Consider the following 21292-nt stretch of genomic DNA (forward strand, 5'->3'; position numbering starts at 1 on the left):
GTACTCAAGGGAACAGCGGGACGTGTCCCTCAGGAACGTCCACAGACCGCGCTTCCCGTTCAGCAGTTCCTCGGTCAATCGTCCTTGAGCCATCTCCAAGGCCTGGCTCATCCTGCCCCGTCCTCAAAGGACGAGCTCTATCTCCTTGGCGCAAAACCAGAGCCAACTGCACGCCGGTGTCGGCCCGGGGCAACGGGGGCCGGGCCGCTCCCGGGCTGGGCTCCGCAAGCCCCAGCGCCAGGCTCCGGCGGGGCCGCGGGGAGCAGGGAGGGGCGGGGCCTGGAGGCGAGGTGGGCGTGTCCGTGCAGCTCGGAGGAGGCGTGTCCATGTACCCCGGAGGGGGCGTGTCCATGCAGATAAAGGGGGCGTGTCCACGCAGAGCGGCGCCGCGCCGCATGCCGGGACCAAGCCCACGCCACGCGGGGCGCCCCTTGAGCCCCCCGTGGGCGCGGAGCGGGCTCGGGGCGTGGGCGCGGGGCGGGGCGGGGAGGGTTGTTTGGGAGGGCCCGGGGTGGGCTCGCGGGGCTGGTGTCCGTGTGCTGGGGGTGCGTGCGCTGTGGTGGGTGCGGGTGGTCGGGGAGGCGGGGGCATACTTACCTGGCAGGGGAGACACCATGATCAGGCAGGTGGTTTTCCCAGGGCGAGGCTCATCCCCTGCACTCCGGGTGTGCTGACCCCTGCGATTTCCCCAAATGCGGGAAACTCGACTGCATAATTTGTGGTAGTGGGGGACTGCGTTCGCGCTCTCCCCTGGTTCTGCGGTGCAAAGACAGAGCGGGTGTCGGGGCGTTCCGTCTTCTTTCTTTCTTCTCCGCGGGCTGTTTTCTGGGACTGCGGTTCGGCTCCTGTCCCGCGTGGGCTGCCCGGAGCCCACGCGCTGCGGGAGCGCAGCGCCAGCTCCTGGCGAGCTCCCGGTTCACCTGGGGGGAAAGGAGCGGGCGTGGGTCTAGGGGAAGGTCCAACGGGAGCCCCCTCCCCTCGCTCTGGGCCTGGGCCCGCCGCCAGCTGCCCACGCACCCACACCCCCCCCCCGATGCTGTTGCGGGGCTGCCCCAACGCCGGCTGCCTGGGGAGACGAGGTCTGACCCGGCGCAGCTCCGTGGGGCAAGAACGTTCTGGAAGGGGCAGGAGCCAGAAGTTGTGCGCCGTGGTGTTCAGAAAGGGGCCCTAAAGAATCAGTCAGCAGCACCTACCTGTCAAGCTGCAGCAGAGAACTGACTTTTCCTTTTCTTGTTAGCTTTCTTTTTTCCCCTCGATGATTTCACTTCTCATTCCTGTAAGCTTGATTAATCCTGGGTCCCAGAAGAATCCAGAAGGATCCTGGCTGTTCTTCTGCTGGTGCATCGCAAAGCGGGGCGGGAGGCAGCCATGGACCCTGCCGTGACTCCCAGGAGCAGCAGAGGAAGCGTGGTTTAAGCGTGGGGTCCCTCCCGCGGGATGCCGTCCTTCCCGAACTGAGCCTGCGGGGGCTGCCCGCAGGCAGCAGCAGCTCTTCAAGTACTGCTCCCACGCGGCTCCGTCCCACGGGGTCCATCCCCCAGGAGCAAACTGCTCCAGGCTCCAGCACGGTTCCCCCGCGGGCGGCAGCTGCTCCTGCGTGGGCTCCTCTCTTCGTTCTGCAGCTCCGGCCCACCGGGGCCTCTCCATGGGACGCAGCGCGCTCCGAGCCCCACGCGTCCACGGCGATCGACTGTGACAGTGCATCGTCCACCGCGTCCACTGCGATCGACTGTGACAGTGCATCGTCCACCGCGTCCACTGCGATCGACTGTGACAGTGCATCGTCCACCGCGTCCACGGCGATCGACTGTGACAGTGCATCGTCCACCGCGTTCACGGCGATCGACTGTGACAGTGCATCGTCCACCGCGTCCACTGCGATCGACTGTGACAGTGCATCGTCCACCGCGTCCACGGCGATCGACTGTGACAGTGCATCGTCCACCGCGTTCACGGCGATCGACTGTGACAGTGCATCGTCCACCGCGTTCACGGCGATCGACTGTGACAGTGCATCGTCCACCGCGTCCACGGCGATCGACTGTGGGAGTGCATCGTCCACCGCTACGCCAGGCACCAGCTCTGTCTTTGCACCGCAGAACCAGGGGAGAGCGCGAACGCAGTCCCCCACTACCACAAATTATGCAGTCGAGTTTCCCGCATTTGGGGAAATCGCAGGGGTCAGCACACCCGGAGTGCAGGGGATGAGCCTCGCCCTGGGAAAACCACCTGCCTGATCATGGTGTCTCCCCTGCCAGGTAAGTATGCCCCCTCCTCCCCGACCACCCGCACCCACCACAGCGCACGCACCCCCAGCACACGGACACCAGCCCCGCGAGCCCACCCCGGGCCCTCCCAAACAACCCTCCCCGCCCCGCCCCGCGCCCACGCCCCGAGCCCGCTCCGCGCCCACGGGGGGCTCAAGGGGCGCCCCGCGTGGCGTGGGCTTGGTCCCGGCATGCGGCGCGGCGCCGCTCTGCGTGGACACGCCCCCTTTATCTGCATGGGCACGCCCTCCTGATCTACATGGGCACGCCCCTCCGGGCTGCATGGACGCGGCCCCCCGATCTGCGTGGACACGCCCACCTCGCCTCCAGGCCCCGCCCCGCAGGGCGCCGCTGCAGGGGAAGCTCCGCGGGCCTTTTCCCGGCCGCAGCCAGCCCGGGAGGTGCCGCACAGCCGGGGTGCGGGGAGCACGGGGCCGTGCGGCGGGACGGGGACGGGGACGGGGCCGGGGCCGGGGCCGGGGCCGGAATCGCCTTCTGCCTCTGCTCCCGCACGGCCTGGCCCGGCTTTTGCTCCTTTCCTTCGCCTGAACCGCCCCTGACGGGGAGCTCGGCAGCAGCGGCTCACAGAGTCACAGAGCTCTAGGGGGTGGCGGGGACCCCCAGAGACCATCGGCTCCAACCCCCCGCCAAAGCAGTTCCCCAGAGCAGGCTGCCCAGGGAGGCGTCCACACGGGCCTTGGATACCTCCAGAGATGGAGACCCCACAGCCTCCCTGGGCAGCCTGTCCCAGTGCTCCATCACCCTCACCGTGAAGAAGTTCCTTCGCGTGTTGGTGTGGAACTGCCTGGGCTTCATTTTGTGGCCATTGCCCCTTGTCCTGTCCCCGCAAACCACTGAAAAGAGGTTGGCCAAACCCCTCTGCCTCCCACACCTCACGTATTTATACACATTGATGAGATCCCCTCTCGGCCTTCTCTTCTTAAGGCTGACCAGCCCCAGGTCTCTCAGCCTTTCCTCACAGGGAAGATGCTCCAGGCCCTGTATCATCTTTGTGGCCCTCTGCTGGACTCTTTCCAGGAGATCCCTGTCTGTTTTGTACCGGGGAGCCCAGAACTGGACACAGTACTCCAGGTGAGGCCTGACCAGGGCAGAGTAGAGGGGGAGGATCACCTCCCTTGACCTGCTGGCCACGCTCCTTTTAATGCACGCCAGGATCCCATTAGCCCTCTTGGCCACCAGGGCACACTGCTGGCTCATGGCCAACCTGTTGCCCACCAGGACCCCCAGGTCCTTCTCCTCAGAGCTCCTCTCCAGCAGGTCATCCCCCAGCCAGTTCATGTCTGTAAGCAAACCATGCAGGCTTTGACCAAGGCCTCTCCGTGCTGCACAGGGCTGGGGGCAACCTGGGCTGCGGGGAGGTGTACTGCCCATGGCAGGGGGCTGGGGCTGGGTGGTCGCTGAGGTCCCTTCCAACCCCGTTCTGTGATCCTCTGATCCCCGGGTTCTCGCTCTGTTGCAGGAAGCACGGCCAAAAGCACGACAGACCCCAGTAGTGTCAGATCATGCTCCGTTTTATTGCCCGAATAGCCTAACTTTTATAGGGAACTTAACAGAGGCGGACAGTGTTTCACACAAGATTATTGGTCAAAAGCACTCAGACAAACAACTAGAAGAAAACAACCCCACCTGCAAGAAAACAACCCCCTTGTGATCAGCAGTCACATAGACCTTGTCCTTGAAGACAGCTACTGGTAACAATATTTTTCTGAATTCCTCAATTGGGCGATGTGGGAACACTGTCATGGGAACTTCTCATAGTTGCCCTGGTAGCTTGGTTTGCTCAGCTACAGCAAGCCATGGGATTTTTGCTGTTTCAATAAATCTCTCAACATCACTCGACCTGCGAGAGTTTTTCCATCGTGTTCTCCCCCTGTTCTCCTGAGGAGGAGGACCAGGCGGGCAGGATTCAGCTGGCCATCGGCAAGGAAGCGCCACGCCTGCGCCCGTCCCGTGTTTGTGGCAGAGACGCCCAAAGCAGCTCGCTGTGCACCCAAAGGGAGCTGCTCTGCGTGAGCCTCTGCGAGAGCGTCCCTGCAGGCGCTTGCCCAGGCAGACCCCAGCCCCTGGCTTTGTGATGGGGCCGTCAGTGACGAGTCCTTCCCGCACGCCACAGCCCCGCTCCCAGGAGGTAGTGCAGGGGGTGCCGGTGACTCCTTGTGTGCTCGGGCGTGCGCCCCTCTGGGTAAACAATGGGCCGGGCCCAAAGAGTCGTGGTGAGTGCAGGTAAATCCAGCTGGAGGCCGGTCACTGGTGGCCCCCCCAGGGCTCGGTGCTGGGGGCAGTTCGGTATCTTCAGCAATGGTCCGGACGAGGGGATCGAGTGCGCCCTCGGTAAGTTTGCAGACGACACCAAGTTAGGCACAAATGCCGATCTGTTCGAGGGGAGGAGAGCTCTGCAGAGGGATCTGGAGAGGCTGAGGCCAACTGCACGAAGTTCACCAAGGCCGAGTGCCGGGCCCTGCACATGGGGCACAACAACCCCATGCAACGCTACAGAGCGACCGGAGAGTTGCCGGTGGAAGGAGAACTGGTGGTATTGGTTGAAGATGGCTGAACACGAGCCGGCAGCGTGCCCAGGGGGCCAAGAAGGCCAAGGGCATCCTGGCTGTGCCAGGAGCAGTGCAGCCAGCAGGGCCAGGGAGGAGATCGTCCCCCTGGGCTCTGCTCTGGGGAGGCCACACCTCGAGTGCTGGGTTCAGCTTTGGGCCCCTCACTCCCAGAAGGACATCGAGGCCCTGGAGTGTGTCCAGAGCAGGGCTCCGAAGCTGGGGAAGGGCCTGGAGCACAAGGCCTGTGAGGGGCGGCTGAGGGAGCTGGGGTTGCAGAGGAAGAGGCTCAGGGGGAACCTTACTGCACTTTACAATTACCTTACAGGAGGCTGTAGTGAGGTGGGGATCGGGCTCTTCTCCCAAGCACCAAGTGAGATGAAATGGCCTCAAGTTGCACCAGGAGAGGTTTGGGATGGAAATTAGGAGACATTGCTTTACTGAGGGGGCTGTGTGGTGCTGGAATGGGCTGCCCAGGGCAGGGGGCGAGTCGCCATCCCTGGAGGTCTGCAGGAAACGTGTTGGTGTGGAACTGGTTTAGTGGTGGGCTCATCACTGCTGGGCTGAGGGCTGGGCCAGCCGCTCCTAGGGGCTTCTACACCTTGAATGACTGGGACTGCTGTGGGAAAAATCTCAATAATTTTCCTCAGACAGGACTTTCTGTGAAGCTATCTCATTTGTGATTGCATTGTGGGCATCTTGCAAGCAGAAGCGCACAGTAGGAGTTTATCCTAACCTTATATCCCCTATTACCTGTGTTATATATGGAGTGGTAATTCGAGTCGAGAAAATGGTTGATATTAGTAAAGAAGGGGGAGATTTGGGAATGTGGCCATGGGGGTTTGAAAGCCCCGTGGTTGAGATAACATTAGACTCTTAAGGATGAGGCCATCAGGAATGTAAAAGAGTTTAGAGGGAACAAAGAAGGCTGATTCAGGAGACTCCATGCAGTCTCTGGTTTCTTGTTCTCCAGCCATTAAGGCATGGAAGTTTCTGGATGTTTGCTGTTGTTGTTATATTCAAAGTTGTTTGACCAATGAAAAGTTGTTTTGAAAAGAACTGCTGTGGAGACAAGGGTATAAGAGGGGAGCCTGCCCTCAAGATAAAAAAAAGGCAACACGATGAAGTTACATCAATAAAGAAGCAGGAAAAAGAAGTGAAGAGGAACAGGCTGGCAGAATGGAGACCAGGACGGGAACAGGCACTTTGATTGCCTCGTGAAGATAGGTTCGGCCAGACTCAGCAAACCACTCAGGGAAGCTCGTAAAGAAAGTTGCTGGAAATAGGCACACTGGAGCTGGAGAGAAGCGCCAGACTCAGCAAACCACTCAGGGAAGCTCGTAAAGAAAGTTGCTGGAAATAGGCACACTGGAGCTGGAGAGAAGCTTGAGCTGAGAGAAGCGGACCTGTGCACACAACTGCCTCTCGCTGGTAAGCAGCTGCACATTATGGGGAATCATATGTCCTTAGGAACAAAGACTGTCCTGGTAACCTTACAGCTTATTCTCCTTACTAACAATCAGACAGTTTATGATCCTGAAATATGGGACCAAACTGAGGTCAAGGTGTGGGACTCTGCAACTAGAAATGACAAGGTTGCAGTGGGATTGCTCGGCACCTGGTGAGCAATCTCTGAGGACTTAAAGAGCCATGTGGGACCACAGTCAGAAATGTGTGGTTTGCCAGACAGTGAGGGAGCTGCGGGCTCATTTACTGATCTGACTGCTACGCCATGGGCCCCTCTGCTGCTACAGCCATCGAAGGCCTTTGCTGTTACACCCCCTGCTGACCTGGATGTGCCTTTTGACCCAGGCCTATTGGCCTTGAAAAGGAGATGGATATGCTTTTCTTCGATCTGGGAAGAACGGGATACATAAGGCCTGAAGACCGAGTTGCTTGTCAACTTAAAGCGAGACATCTTGTTCAAAAGGAATGGAAAACGGAGACTGTTAGGTCATGGAACTTAAAGGATTGTTTGTTACCTTTTCTGATCGTACATATGTATAGGTGTACTCGAGTTTAGTAAGTCATGGAACTTAAAGGATTGTTCTTTCCTGATTGTACGTATGTACAGGCACACTTGGGTTTAGTATGTAAAGCCATGTTCTGTATATTTAGAATGCTTGATGTTCGTGTCTGCGTGTTGGTGGAGCGTAGACTCCCCGCACACCCAGCGCTGTTTACTTGCCTTTTATACCTTTTATAAGTATTTGTTTTATAAATATTACAAAATTCAGATTGATTTGAGGCTTCACGTATAACACCTGGCACCTGATTTCTCCCATTTCCTGACCAGCTGAGTCCTGCAATTTCCCTGCCCGCTCGATGCCCTCCTGTACCCTACACGTGCAATTTGATTTGGCCAACCGCTAATTTCTCCTTTTCCTTTTTTTTCCGTCTTCTCTCGTGACCAGAGGGCCCGTGATTTTTGTTTTTCCCGATCTCGCAGTGCTCCTCCTGTCTCCCTTAGCTAGGATTTCCCCCGCACAAACTGCTGCCCCTGCACAGCCCCCGCTCTGCGTCTCACTGCCTGCGGGCCCTGCTGCGGGGCGCTGCTCGCAGGACGTGCTTTGGGGCTCTAGTCTCCTTCTCGGGTAACAAAATATTGTTACCAGTAGCTGTCTTCAAGGACAAGGTCTATGTGACTGCTGATCACAAGGGGGTTGTTTTCTTGCAGGTGGGGTTGTTTTCTTCTAGTTGTTTGTCTGAGTGCTTTTGACCAATAATCTTGTGTGAAACACTGTCCGCCTCTGTTAAGTTCCCTATAAAAGTTAGGCTATTCGGGCAATAAAACGGAGCATGATCTGACACTACTGGGGTCTGTCGTGCTTTTGGCCGTGCTTCCTGCAACAGAGCGAGAACCCGGGGATCAGAGGATCACAGAACGGGGTTGGAAGGGACCTCAGCGACCACCCAGCCCCAGCCCCCTGCCATGGGCAGTACACCTCCCCGCAGCCCAGGTTGCCCCCAGCCCTGTGCAGCACGGAGAGGCCTTGGTCAAAGCCTGCATGGTTTGCTTACAGACATGAACTGGCTGGGGGATGACCTGCTGGAGAGGAGCTCTGAGGAGAAGGACCTGGGGGTCCTGGTGGGCAACAGGTTGGCCATGAGCCAGCAGTGTGCCCTGGTGGCCAAGAGGGCTAATGGGATCCTGGCGTGCATTAAAAGGAGCGTGGCCAGCAGGTCAAGGGAGGTGATCCTCCCCCTCTACTCTGCCCTGGTCAGGCCTCACCTGGAGTACTGTGTCCAGTTCTGGGCTCCCCGGTACAAAACAGACAGGGATCTCCTGGAAAGAGTCCAGCAGAGGGCCACAAAGATGATACAGGGCCTGGAGCATCTTCCCTGTGAGGAAAGGCTGAGAGACCTGGGGCTGGTCAGCCTTAAGAAGAGAAGGCCGAGAGGGGATCTCATCAATGTGTATAAATACGTGAGGTGTGGGAGGCAGAGGGGTTTGGCCAACCTCTTTTCAGTGGTTTGCGGGGACAGGACAAGGGGCAATGGCCACAAAATGAAGCCCAGGCAGTTCCACACCAACACGCGAAGGAACTTCTTCACGGTGAGGGTGATGGAGCACTGGGACAGGCTGCCCAGGGAGGCTGTGGGGTCTCCATCTCTGGAGGTATCCAAGGCCCGTGTGGACGCCTCCCTGGGCAGCCTGCTCTGGGGAACTGCTTTGGCGGGGGGTTGGAGCCGATGGTCTCTGGGGGTCCCCGCCACCCCCTAGAGCTCTGTGACTCTGTGAGCCGCTGCTGCCGAGCTCCCCGTCAGGGGCGGTTCAGGCGAAGGAAAGGAGCAAAAGCCGGGCCAGGCCGTGCGGGAGCAGAGGCAGAAGGCGATTCCGGCCCCGGCCCCGGCCCCGGCCCCGTCCCCGTCCCGCCGCACGGCCCCGTGCTCCCCGCACCCCGGCTGTGCGGCACCTCCCGGGCTGGCTGCGGCCGGGAAAAGGCCCGCGGAGCTTCCCCTGCAGCGGCGCCCTGCGGGGCGGGGCCTGGAGGCGAGGTGGGCGTGTCCACGCAGATCGGGGGGCCGTGTCCATGCAGCCCGGAGGGGCGTGCCCATGCAGATCAGGAGGGCGTGTCCATGCAGATCAGGAGGGCGTGTCCATGCAGATCAGGGAAACCGCGGCATGCCGGGACCGGGACCAAGCCCACGCCACGCGGGGCGCCCCTTGAGCCCCCCGTGGGCGCGGAGCGGGCTCGGGGCGTGGGCGCGGGGCGGGGCGGGGAGGGTTGTTTGGGAGGGCCCGGGGTGGGCTCGCGGGGCTGGTGTCCGTGTGCTGGGGGTGCGTGCGCTGTGGTGGGTGCGGGTGGTCGGGGAGGCGGGGGCATACTTACCTGGCAGGGGAGACACCATGATCAGGCAGGTGGTTTTCCCAGGGCGAGGCTCATCCCCTGCACTCCGGGTGTGCTGACCCCTGCGATTTCCCCAAATGCGGGAAACTCGACTGCATAATTTGTGGTAGTGGGGGACTGCGTTCGCGCTCTCCCCTGGTTCTGCGGTGCAAAGACAGAGCTGGTGCCTGGCGTAGCGGTGGACGATGCACTTCCACAGTCGATCGCCGTGGACGCGGTGGACGATGCACTGTCACAGTCGATCGCCGTGAACGCGGTGGACGATGCACTGTCACAGTCGATCGCCGTGAACGCGGTGGACGATGCACTGTCACAGTCGATCGCCGTGGACGCGGTGGACGATGCACTGTCACAGTCGATCGCCGTGGACGCGGTGGACGATGCACTGTCACAGTCGATCGCCGTGGACGCGGTGGACGATGCGCTGTCACAGTCGATCGCCGTGGACGCGTGGGGCTCGGAGCGCGCTGCGTCCCATGGAGAGGCCCCGGTGGGCCGGAGCTGCAGAACGAAGAGAGGAGCCCACGCAGGAGCAGCTGCCGCCCGCGGGGGAACCGTGCTGGAGCCTGGAGCAGTTTGCTCCTGGGGGATGGACCCCGTGGGACGGAGCCGCGTGGGAGCAGTACTTGAAGAGCTGCTGCTGCCTGCGGGCAGCCCCCGCAGGCTCAGTTCGGGAAGGACGGCATCCCGCGGGAGGGACCCCACGCTTAAACCACGCTTCCTCTGCTGCTCCTGGGAGTCACGGCAGGGTCCATGGCTGCCTCCCGCCCCGCTTTGCGATGCACCAGCAGAAGAACAGCCAGGATCCTTCTGGATTCTTCTGGGACCCAGGATTAATCAAGCTTACAGGAATGAGAAGTGAAATCATCGAGGGGAAAAAAGAAAGCTAACAAGAAAAGGAAAAGTCAGTTCTCTGCTGCAGCTTGACAGGTAGGTGCTGCTGACTGATTCTTTAGGGCCCCTTTCTGAACACCACGGCGCACAACTTCTGGCTCCTGCCCCTTCCAGAACGTTCTTGCCCCACGGAGCTGCGCCGGGTCAGACCTCGTCTCCCCAGGCAGCCGGCGTTGGGGCAGCCCCGCAACAGCATCGGGGGGGGGGTGTGGGTGCGTGGGCAGCTGGCGGCGGGCCCAGGCCCAGAGCGAGGGGAGGGGGCTCCCGTTGGACCTTCCCCTAGACCCACGCCCGCTCCTTTCCCCCCAGGTGAACCGGGAGCTCGCCAGGAGCTGGCGCTGCGCTCCCGCAGCGCGTGGGCTCCGGGCAGCCCACGCGGGACAGGAGCCGAACCGCAGTCCCAGAAAACCGCCCGCGGAGAAGAAAGAAAGAAGACGGAACGCCCCGACACCCGCTCTGTCTTTGCACCGCAGAACCAGGGGAGAGCGCGAACGCAGTCCCCCACTACCACAAATTATGCAGTCGAGTTTCCCGCATTTGGGGAAATCGCAGGGGTCAGCACACCCGGAGTGCAGGGGATGAGCCTCGCCCTGGGAAAACCACCTGCCTGATCATGGTGTCTCCCCTGCCAGGTAAGTATGCCCCCGCCTCCCCGACCACCCGCACCCACCACAGCGCACGCACCCCCAGCACACGGACACCAGCCCCGCGAGCCCACCCCGGGCCCTCCCAAACAACCCTCCCCGCCCCGCCCCGCGCCCACGCCCCGAGCCCGCTCCGCGCCCACGGGGGGCTCAAGAGGCGCCCCGCGTGGCGTGGGCTTGGTCCCGGCATGCGGCGCGGCGCCGCTCTGCATGGACACGCCCCCTCCGGGGTACATGGACACGCCTCCTCCGAGCTGCACGGACACGCCCACCTCGCCTCCAGGCCCCGCCCCTCCCTGCTCCCCGCGGCCCCGCCCCCGGGCCCGAGCTCCCCGGGCCCGCCGGAGCCTGGCGCTGGGGCTTGCGGAGCCCAGCCCGGGAGCGGCCCGGCCCCCGTTGCCCCGGGCCGACACCGGCGTGCAGTTGGCTCTGGTTTTGCGCCAAGGAGATAGAGCTCGTCCTTTGAGGACGGGGCAGGATGAGCCAGGCCTTGGAGATGGCTCAAGGACGATTGACCGAGGAACTGCTGAGCGGGAAGCGCGGTCTGTGGACGTTCCTGAGGGACACGTCCCGCTGTTCCCTTGAGTACCTCACAGATCGACACCGCGTGAACAGCGGGCTGAAAACCAAAGGTCCGGAGTATTTTGAGGCGACTGGCTGCGAGCCGGCCCCGCTCCAACAGCAAAAATCGCACCCCGAGGCTGGGAGACCCCGTCCCAACGAGGGACCCTGCCTCTCCGAGGACGCGCAGAGCGACTCTGTCGTGTCAGCAGCCTGCTATTAATGGAAGCGAGCGGAGGCCAGGGGATGGTGCGGACACGGAACGGTACCGATAAGGGATTGTACGACGAGTGGCACGGAAAATCCTTACGTGTGCCGGCTCTGGGGGAAAGCCCCTGGTACCTGGGCTTGTGCAGTTCCGAAATAAGCAGCATTGCTGAAGAATGGCTCAAAGAGCGAGGGCACGGGTCCCTAGAGATAGAACAGATTATTTGCACCTCGCCACCAGGACTGGCTGAGTAGCTCCAAGACGATGTCCAGCAGAGCGAAAAGAGACACGCACGGTCTGACACCTGCCCGTAAAGATGATGATGAATTACGGTCAGCAACCGTGCGAATATTTGCCTCCTCCTTCACACCAGGGCTGGCAGCCGCGCGGGCGCTGACACAATAGAAAAGTTGGCGTGCTGGACAGTGAAACGGTTCAACGCAACTACCGCCATCCTCTCTCCAATGGTGGATGATACGGACAGGACAGTCTCCGACACTCGGTGTTGCAGAATCGGGCAGCCACTGACTTTTTGCTGCTGGCCCAAGGACGCGGTTGCGAGAACTTTGAAGGAACGTGCTCTTTTAATTTGTCAGATCACAGCGAGTCGATGCATAAAAGGTTGGATTGGCTAAAAGAACATGTGCATGGAATACGAGGGAATGCTAACCCGTTTGATACCTGGTTGAAATCCGTTTGGTGACCGTTCCCCTTGGCTTGTATCCCTTACTAAGGAGGGTTTGAGATTGCTGCTTATTGTACTGCTGATAATCGTCAAAATAGCTTGTCGTTGTATTATGAAAGGGGTAACAAAAACGACGAATGGGGCCTTGCTCGTTGTCCTGGTTTCAGTTAGAACAGAGTGAATTTTCTTCCTAGTAGCTGGTAGAATGCTATGTTTTGGCTTAGGATGAGAAGAGTGCTGATAGCACCCCGATGTTTTAATTGTCGCAGAGCAGTGCTTACACCAAGCCAAGGATGTCTCAGCTTCTTGCTCTGTCCTGCCAGCGGGCAGGCTGGGGGTGCAACAGGAGCTGGGAGGGGACAGACCCAGGACAGGTGACCCAATCTGGCCAAAGGGGTATTCCATAGCATCTGACGTCACGCTGAACAATACTTAGGGGTGGCTAGCCAGGGGGAGGGGGCCGGACTGCTCGGGGTTAGGCTGGGCATCGGTCAGCGGGTGGCGAGCAACTGCATTGTGCATCACTTGTTTGTACATATTATTAGTAGTAGTACTATTATCATCATTGTACTATTATTGTTATTGTTGTTATTGTTATTATTGTTATTGTTATTTTCCTGTCTTATTAAACTGTCTTTATCTCAACTCACGGGCTTCACTTTTTATTTCTCTCCCCCGTCCCAGAGAGGGAGGGGGGAGGGTGAGCGAACTGCTGCGTGGTGTTTAGCTGCCGGCCGGGTTAAACCACGGCACTTGTACAAAAAGGGCGAATTGTTGAAGAATGGCTCAAAGAGCAAGGGCACGCGTCCCTAGAGGAATTGTACAAGCGAGGCAAAGAAAATACAGAGCTTATAGCCACGGAGTAGGCCGGATGAGAAGCATTCTTGTGAAAATATGCAAGGAGCAGTCTGTCCCTGAGAGAGGGAGAAACAGGTGGATCTGAGGCCCGGGAAGGTAAGGGAGTAGCTTATGGGCTGTAACCGCAAGTAGGAGAAACAGTATTTTTTTTGCGACGCTTTTAGGCTTAGCCAGTAGGATAGTGGCCAGTAGGCATAATTATAGCTGTGTCCATAAATATACGGGTATCTGCGCAATAAAGTTGAAGCTTGTGTCACCACTCGTATTGAGTCGATCACTTGCTTCCCCGCGCCGAAATCGGAGGGTCTCGCACTCGCAGCAGCATCTCGACCCAGCGCGTGGATCGGCTCACCCCACGCCGGGTGACAAATCTGAACTTTTTGTCGGACAACGGGGACGGGGAAGGCCCTTCCCGGCCGCAGCCTGGCGCGGGAGGAGGAGAGGGGCAAGGCTGAGCTGGGCAGAAGGACCGCATGCCCCAGGACAGTGCCGAGCCGAGCCCGGGATGACGCGGGGCGACGCGGCTTCTGCCGCACCACAGAGGTCAGACGCAGCGTTAACACGGGGCCTGCTTTATTAGGGTCCGTGCTGCCGCCCCTACTGCTGATCCACGTTCTTGACGCGCAGGACGACGGGCACCGAGGTGCAGGGGATCATGCCCAGGTCTGTGATGACCAGATCCACCAGGTCGGGCGGTGTCACGTCGTAGACCAGGTTGAGGAGGCGCAAGGACTTGTTCTCTGACCAGCCGCCCAGCTGGGCCTGCCCCTTGCGGAGCACGATCAGGTCGTCGGGGTCATCTGCGGGGAGAGGAGACGCTGCGGGATCGGCGGTAGGGGCCGCGCTGCCGCCCACAGCCCCCCGCATCTGCCCCTCCCGGGCCGGGGTCCCCCTCGTTCAGGGAGAGGAACGAGGGGACGGTTCAGCAAGTCCTGTCCTGGCCAGCAGCAGGAGCAGGGAGCAGATCCCGGGCGGGAAGAAGGGGACAGAAACCATACCCAGCTCGTTGGAGACAAAGGAGTCTGTCTGCACCCGCTCGCAGAACTTGTAGGTCTCGCAGCACACCAGCACGGGCACGTTGTAAGCCTTGGAGACCAGCGCTATCTGGGATGTCCCCACCCGGGACATGACTGAGCCGTTGGCCAGCAGCGCATGGGCTCCTAGCAGCACTTTGGACACCTGTTGGAGAAGCGCAGGCATGTGTCAGTATCTTCTGTCACGCTTCAGTCTCATCCCTGGCCTGCCACCACCCTCAGCACGGCCCCGCTTCACTCCTCACCTCAGGCAGCACATAGGAAATGGCGTTGATCATCACATAGGTGCAGTGAATGCCCTTGCGCACCAGCCGGCGCAGCGTCTCCCGGCCCTCCAGCCGCGGCCGGCTGTCCACCACGATCACACGGAAAGCGCGGCCCTTCTGCATGTGGGCATCACACAGCGTGCGGTTCACCAGGGACGAGCTGGCAGACACTGGTCAAGGGGCTGCTCTGGGCAGGCCGAGCTTTCCCCGACCCGCGTTGCTGCCCCAGCCCACCCACACCGAGGTTGCTTGCTGATGGCATCGCCCCAAAATGCAGCCAAGAGGCCCAAGATGTCCCTTGGCACTGGCTGCAGTGTGGCACTCATCAGGTGCCAGCTGGGCAGGAGTTCTGCGTTAGCACGGGGTCTTGCCCAGGGGACAGCCCTACCTAAACGTGTCTGACTCCCAGGGCAGGCTGTAGCAGAGTGGGTGCTGCCACACAGGCCTCCAGGCACATCCTGCCCAAAGGAATCCCAGGAGGCGTCTGTGTTACCTGGGGCAAGAGTTGGATTCCCACCAAGTACCTGATGGGCTGGCACTGCCTAGAGATAAGTCTGGGCAGAGCTGCAGCCTGCCCTCACCATTATCAGTCCCATCCTTCCAGGCACCACCTCACTACACTCCTCGGGCCCCCTCCCTGTCTTCGCACAGAAAATCACCCCCATGTCTCAGTGCTCTTTGGAAGCAGTGCTGACCTCCCCCTGTCCACAACCACAACAAACGGCTCCCCCTCCAAACCCTCTCCAAATGTCCTTCTCGTTATGCACCAGGCCTGTGCTGGAGCCTCCCTCTGCTCCTTCATCTGCCAATCACCCAGGAAGCGCACAGACTCTTTTGCCACAGCAGCATCTAGTTCCCTTTTCCTCTTTTACTTTCCAGGACATACTCCCCCTAAGGAGGAACAAGCTTCCTTATTTCTGCTTCCTGACACATGACTTTGCTGCAGTCTGTTTAAAATGCCAGTAAACAGCCGAGGCTGCTCTGCAAATGTTCTGTATTTAAGAAATGGCAAATCTGGGTTTCTTGAAACATTTCAGTCTAGACATACATGTATGCAAGCAGAGGACAGTGCTGAGCCCTGAACAAGAACAGCAAAGGCTCATTAACGAGCCTTCTATAGGCCTTGCTGATGGCAACGGTTTTAGGCCTGCTGCCAGGTAAGGTGTTGTCAACTGCTACAGGTCTGGAGGTCTGGGAGTCTGGTTTACTCAAAATGGAAAGCAGCACAAACCTGAACATTCACAAGCTGAGTTCTTATTCATTCGCACAGCTACGTTCATCAGTACAGACTGGGATTAGGCTCTGTGATCAGACCTTCCTCTTTGCCCCTCTAATGAGTCCGAGAGTTCCCTCCCTCCCAGCACACAGGGAAGTCAGAACAAGGTCAGCAGAGCGCCCTCCCCAGCGGAGCCCTTCAGGGATGCCTGCTCGCAGCCTCACCAGCCAACACTGCCCACTGAGCTCTGCTGGCATGGTCTGGTGTTTGCCCCAGCTGCCGCCAGGCAGCAAGTGCTTCGGCACTGCCTCGTGACGCCAGCTCATCAACCTGCCCGTCTTCCAGGATGGGACAAGTCCCAGCTAGTGCTTTGGAAAAAGCAGAGCGCTCAGCAATATTCTCTCATCCAGTTAGTGAGGGCTGATCCCAGGGCCATGCTATACTTCAACCCAACACCCTCACATATCCTTTGTTCTATCCCACCAGTCATGAACTTCTCCCTTGTGTGTGCTCCCCACCACAGCTGAGTTCTGACCAACACCCCTTGACTACCCACTCCCTGCTTATTTCTTGGTGCTGCCCCTATTTTCCCCTCAGCAAAAGAAGACCTAGAACCACAAACCCTCCCTACCTCTTGGACAATGCTGAAATTCTCCCACCACTGAAAAATTGCAAGAGCTTCCTATGTTCATTCCACTGCTCTGTCTCTATCTTCCACCCCGTGGCCTGGCTGCTCCTTCTTACCATCCGTACACCAGGATGACATCGTGGTCATTTATCTTCTCAAAGGCAGATTTTGAAATGGCTTCAGCTGCCAAAACAATTTTCTCCCGCAGATAGTTGTCAATAGTGCTCTGCAGCTTCTCCTTTGCCTGGGGAGACAGTACCATCACATACAGCATGGCCTGGCCACGCTGCAGCCACTCGGCTGTCCTTTGCCACCTGGGAGGACAGTGGGCTCAGCAGTCTGCAAGCGGAGAGCCCCATCCTGCTCCCAGCCTGTTTGCTGAATGGCACCTTCCCGCAGTAAGGGCTCTGTGGGGCACATGGGGCCTGCTCCTGCTCCAGTGCGAGCTCACTAGCACACCACAGTACCTCACTGCAACATCAGGACCTCCCCAGCTGCGCTCATTGCTTCCCCTGCATCTCCCAGGTCAGTCACTCTGGTCATCCACCCCACAGAGATTTTACTGTCCAGATCTCACCAGCCTGACTTCTTGCAGCCTGTTGGCCACACTGTCACGTAGGTGGACAGCTCCTCATGTACAGCCACCACCCTGCCCCTACTCCACAGCCAAGAGGTTCCTGCAGAGCCTTTTGTGCTGGGTGGAGCTGAGCATTGAAAAACACTTTCTTCCTCATCCGTGACATTACTGATGCTGCCAAACAATGCTCAGACTGTGCTGGTGGGCAAGGACAGCTCATGGTGCCCATGTGCTGCAGCCTTTGTGGCCTCCCTGTGGTGGACAGCGCCAGCTGGACCAGTCTGGGAGGCCTCCAGCCCTCCAAGAGTCATTCCTTGTTGCAATAGGCGCAATGCTGGTTGCCAGCCAGGCCTGTGGTGGAGCACTGTGCTCACTGTGACCACGTGCTTCTCCTGCTGCAGCTTCCCGTTTTACATCCCTGGTCCTGATGGGCTCCAGTCCCACCAGCCTACAGATGTTTGGTGTTCGCTGTGGTGCACCCCAGCCCCTTTGGAACCTGCTGGACTGTGCTTGCAGGCAGAGGGGGAGCAGGTCTGGCTGCAGTCCCTTCTCAGGCTGTGGCTGGTGACACTCATGGCCAGTAGCCTTCTGGATTCTCTGCAGCACTGTTTGCATCCTGTCACCTCCCCCTGCTTGAACTGTGACAGGGCTGTGCCTCCGCCCTGGGCTCACAGCCAGAGGGCTGGACCCTGCTGCTTATGCGTGGTCACTCACCTCCTCCTCTCTCAGGGTGTCAGGGAGGCACGAAATCTCCTTCTTGAGGAACTTAATGGCATTGCCCATGCTGACTGAGAGGGGCCGGCATTGGTTCAGGAAGCTGTAGAGAGAATCATAGAATGGCCTGCGTTGAAAAGGACCTTAAAGATCATCTAGTTTCAACCCCCCTGCTCTGGGAAGGGTTGCCAACCACTAGAGCAGTCCAAAACCTCCCTGGACTACCTGTTCCAGTGCCTCACCACCCTCTGAATGAAAAACGTTCTCTTAATTTCCAACCCAAATTTTCCCCTGTCTTAGTTTAAAACCATTCCCCCTTGTCCTATCACTACCAACACACGTAAACAGGCATTCCCCCTCCTGTTTATATGCTCCCTTGAACTTCTGGAAGGCCGCAATGAGGTCTCCCTGGAGCTGGAGCCTTCTCTTCTCCAAGCTAAACAAGCCCAATTCCCTCAACCTTTCTGTGTAGGAGGTGCTCCAGCCCTCTGATCATCTTAGTAGCCCTCCTCTGGACCTGTTCCAAGAGCTCCACATCCTTCTTGTGCTGGGGGCCCCAGGCCTGCAGGCAGTATTCCAGTTGGGGTCTCACCAGAGCAGAGGGGGACAATCACCTCCCTCTCCCTGCTGGCCACCCCTTTTTTAATGCAGCCCAGGACATAGTTGGCCTTCTGGGTTGCAAGAGAGGAAATGTACTTAGCTTACTTAGCTTCAGGGTAGCTTGGAGGACAATGATGGTGAGAGGGAGGATGCAGCTGGGCTGGGGATGGCAGCCAGAGAGGCAGAACCAGAGCCCCAGGAAAGCCAAACAAAGCTTGGGTAGAACAGCAACCTGGAGAGACGCCCGATGGACCACACTCAGTGGAGCTTCAGTCCCTCTGCCCTGGCACCGAGACCGCTCACCTGATGTGTGGCTTTAGCTTGGCCACCAGGTCCCGTGACAGCTCCTCGTTAGGGGGAGTGGAGTAATCTCGAATCAGCTGAAACAGTAAGAAAGAATCTGAGTTCAGTGCAGCCGCCCCTTCTGGCCAGGCACTGCATGTGCCCAGCCTCTCTGAGGAGGCTGCAGACCAGGCAAAAGTGTGTACTGTGCAGCTTGGCACACTTTTACGGGGTGACAAAGGATGCTCCAGGAACTCAAATCTGCAACAGCTGCAGCACCAGAACAGGAGCCTGGCAGCATGGATGCCCCAGGCCAAAAGGAAGAGGTCTGAAGAGGACTGAGCACAGTCATAGCCCCAACAACTGGGGAACAGGAAGAGATGCCTGCAGCTGGTGCAATGCCCCTGCTGCCTGGTGGGCATGGGGCTCTGACATACCTGTTTGAAGACTTCCAGCAGGGCAATGCAACGGGCATTGGAACCATTGATGATACCCTGGGAGTACTGGAGGCCAAGGCGCACCACAGCTGGGTGAATTACCGTGGAGGGGATGCTGCAGGGACAAAGGTGAGAACTGTCAGCTCTGGTACTCTACAGCCCAGGGAAGGCTAACCCATGGCCAGACCTCTCCCCAAGCAATCCAAGGGATGCCCCAAGAAGAGATCTGTCAGCCCAGCCCTGCTTGCTCTGTGACCTGAGACATCAGGCCAGCCCCACTGCCCCTGTTCCACTGCCTCACACTCCCTGAGGACAGCGTTCTTCCTCTCACAGGCAGGACATCAGCTGCCCCTGCTGCCACTCCTCACAGCAGGTGAAGGGGCCGCCCCCATCCACGCCACATGCAGAACAAGGACACCCATTCCCCAGGGCCATTTTGCAGACAAGCTGGATGAAGCACAGCCAAGTGGTTGCCAGGGGCCTGGGCTGGGGAGGACACATACCTCATCTGCTGTGTCAGCGGCTTCTTCCGGCTGTACTGGTGCAAATGGGAGAACAGGTTGACCTTGGTGCCATAGTCCTGCCTCAGAGGTACCTGTCACCAAACAGTGCTGATGATGACTTACTTGTTCAAGGCTGCCATACAGCCCTGCTCACTCCAGAACCACCGATCACACCCAGTGCTTATTGGCAGCACAGCAGAGGTTTCCCCTGCCCAGCAGAGACCAAGTCCTACTCCCCACCATGCATGAACCTGACCCGCACCACATAAACCTGCGGCACGACTGCCCTGTAGCATGCAGCCTGTTATCCAGCCCTCCTCCTACCTGCTGACGCTCCAGCTTCTTGGCTAGTTTCCTCAGGGCAGCAGGGTCATCCACCTGCACGTGCTCTGGCAGCCGCTTCACCACTGTGAGAACGATGAAGAGGGTGGTGTGAAGCACTACCACCCTGGTGCAGCCCCCAGCTCAGCCGTGCTGCCCCAACACTCAGGAAATGAAGGGTTCCAAGGAAAGGGACAATGGGAATGGCGCAAGGATCAGACAGGCACATCCTGCAGGACCCTGGCCCACTCCCTCCCTGCTCACCCACCTGCCCTCTGCACCCCAGCCGTGACATCTTTACCTGTTGGGGGCTCAGTGGGGGTCAGCCTGGGCTTGGCTGGTGTGGCTGCCTGGCCCAGCTCTGCTTTCTTGGCCTGCTTCTGGGCGCGCTCAGCCTCCTGCTTGGCCCGGCGCTCCGCTCGCAGCTCTGCTTTGCTCTTGCCCCCCGTGGGCTTCTCACCATCGTTGGGGCCATCAGCCAAGGTTGGTGAGGATGAGGGGTGAGGAGTGACTGCAGGAGACAGAAGGGGGAGGTCTGCGCCCAGCCTCCGTCACTGGGGGATGCAGCCCCACACATGGGGCAGCCAGCGGTGGGGAGACTCCTCTGCGCAGGGGCCTGCCTTTGGGGGTGTGAGGGAATAAACCCCGTGTTCTCCAGCACCTCCCTGTCCCCGTACAAAGACACGGGGACCATCAGGCCAGCCCTGCTGCCAGGCCAGCGGCCCCTCCGTAACCCCGACCCCGCACGGCTGCGGACACTGCTGTAGGAGCGAGCAAGGACAGCTCCGGCCCGCAGCGCGGTGGGTGCCGGCGGTGCCGCGATGGCCGCCCCTGCCCGGGGACGCTCCCGGCCCGGGCTCGGGGTGCCCGGGGCTGGCCCGCGGGGAGGGGGGGGGGGGGCACTCACCGCGGGGCTGCCCGGGCTCGGGCGCCGCTCCCTGCTCGGGGGGCTCCGCCGCCGGCCCCTTCTCGCTCCTCTTCTTCTTCTTCTGCTGCTTCTTCTCCTTGCGCAGCTGCAGCTTCTCCTCGCGGGACAGCTCCGGGACCTGCGGGCACACACTGATGGGCCCGGCCCCGCACCGAGCCCCGGCCCCGCACCGAGCCCCAGCCCCGGCCCCGGCCCCGCTCACCTGCGCTGCGCCCGGCCCCGGCGCGGCAGCCTCGGAGCCCGCACCTGGAACGAGAGGAGCGTGAGAGGGGCCCCGGCGGCGGGGCAGAGGCCGGGGGGACCGCGAGGCGCGGGGCCCGTCCCGCAGCCGCCGCCGCCGGGGGGCCCGGTCCCGCCGCAGCCCCGCGCTCACCGCCCGGCGCCGCCCGCTCCGCCATGGCGCCCGCCCGCAGCGCCCCCCGCCGGCCGGAGGGCGCCGCCGCTCCTCGCCCGCCCGTGACGTCACGGCCCGACGCGTGACGCGCGGTGACGCCACGCGGGGCCCGAGCCCGGGGCCGCGCCCCCCCCCACCCCCCCCCGGCGGGGACTCCGGGGCCGGGCCCGCGGGGGCGGCCGAGGGGCGGTGGGACCGGGGGGGCGGCGCCGGGAGCCCCGGAGGCGGGGGAGTCAGCGGGGCCCGGGGGCGGCCCAGGCACCGCTGGGTGGCAGCTGCCGTGCGAGGGCCGCGCCGGCCCCGCCGGGTGCCCCCCCCCCCTCCGTCCCCCCCGGGCCCGCGGGCGCTGTAGCGGG

The 21292-nt window shown here is 60.4% G+C and overlaps 2 protein-coding genes across 2 annotated transcripts; both read right to left on the minus strand.

Annotated features, from left to right (window-relative positions):
• Positions 1-730: 730 nt before the first annotated feature.
• On the minus strand, positions 731-3083 carry LOC311208101 (uncharacterized protein; the record flags this gene model as incomplete). Its single annotated transcript, XM_084284522.1, has 4 exons — positions 731-920; positions 1194-2130; positions 2678-2834; positions 3036-3083. The coding sequence occupies 3 exons, from the start codon at positions 3081-3083 to the stop codon at positions 1262-1264; spliced, it is 1074 nt and encodes a 357-aa protein (XP_084140648.1). The 3' UTR covers positions 731-920; positions 1194-1261.
• Positions 3084-13127: 10044 nt separating this feature from the next.
• EIF2B4 (eukaryotic translation initiation factor 2B subunit delta) lies at positions 13128-20997 on the minus strand. The gene is made up of 13 exons (XM_084285204.1): positions 20916-20997; positions 20745-20788; positions 20522-20660; positions 19916-20125; positions 19618-19700; positions 19294-19385; positions 18791-18905; positions 18375-18451; positions 17472-17574; positions 16297-16424; positions 14316-14496; positions 14035-14215; positions 13128-13836 (listed from the first exon to the last, which is right to left on the minus strand). Exons 1-13 carry the CDS (start codon positions 20938-20940, stop codon positions 13634-13636), a joined length of 1581 nt encoding a protein of 526 aa, XP_084141330.1. The 5' UTR covers positions 20941-20997; the 3' UTR covers positions 13128-13633.
• Positions 20998-21292: the final 295 nt, after the last annotated feature.

Source organism: Netta rufina, assembly GCF_964035555.1.
Source record: "Netta rufina genome assembly, chromosome: 3".
Taxonomy (NCBI): Eukaryota; Metazoa; Chordata; class Aves; order Anseriformes; family Anatidae; genus Netta; species Netta rufina.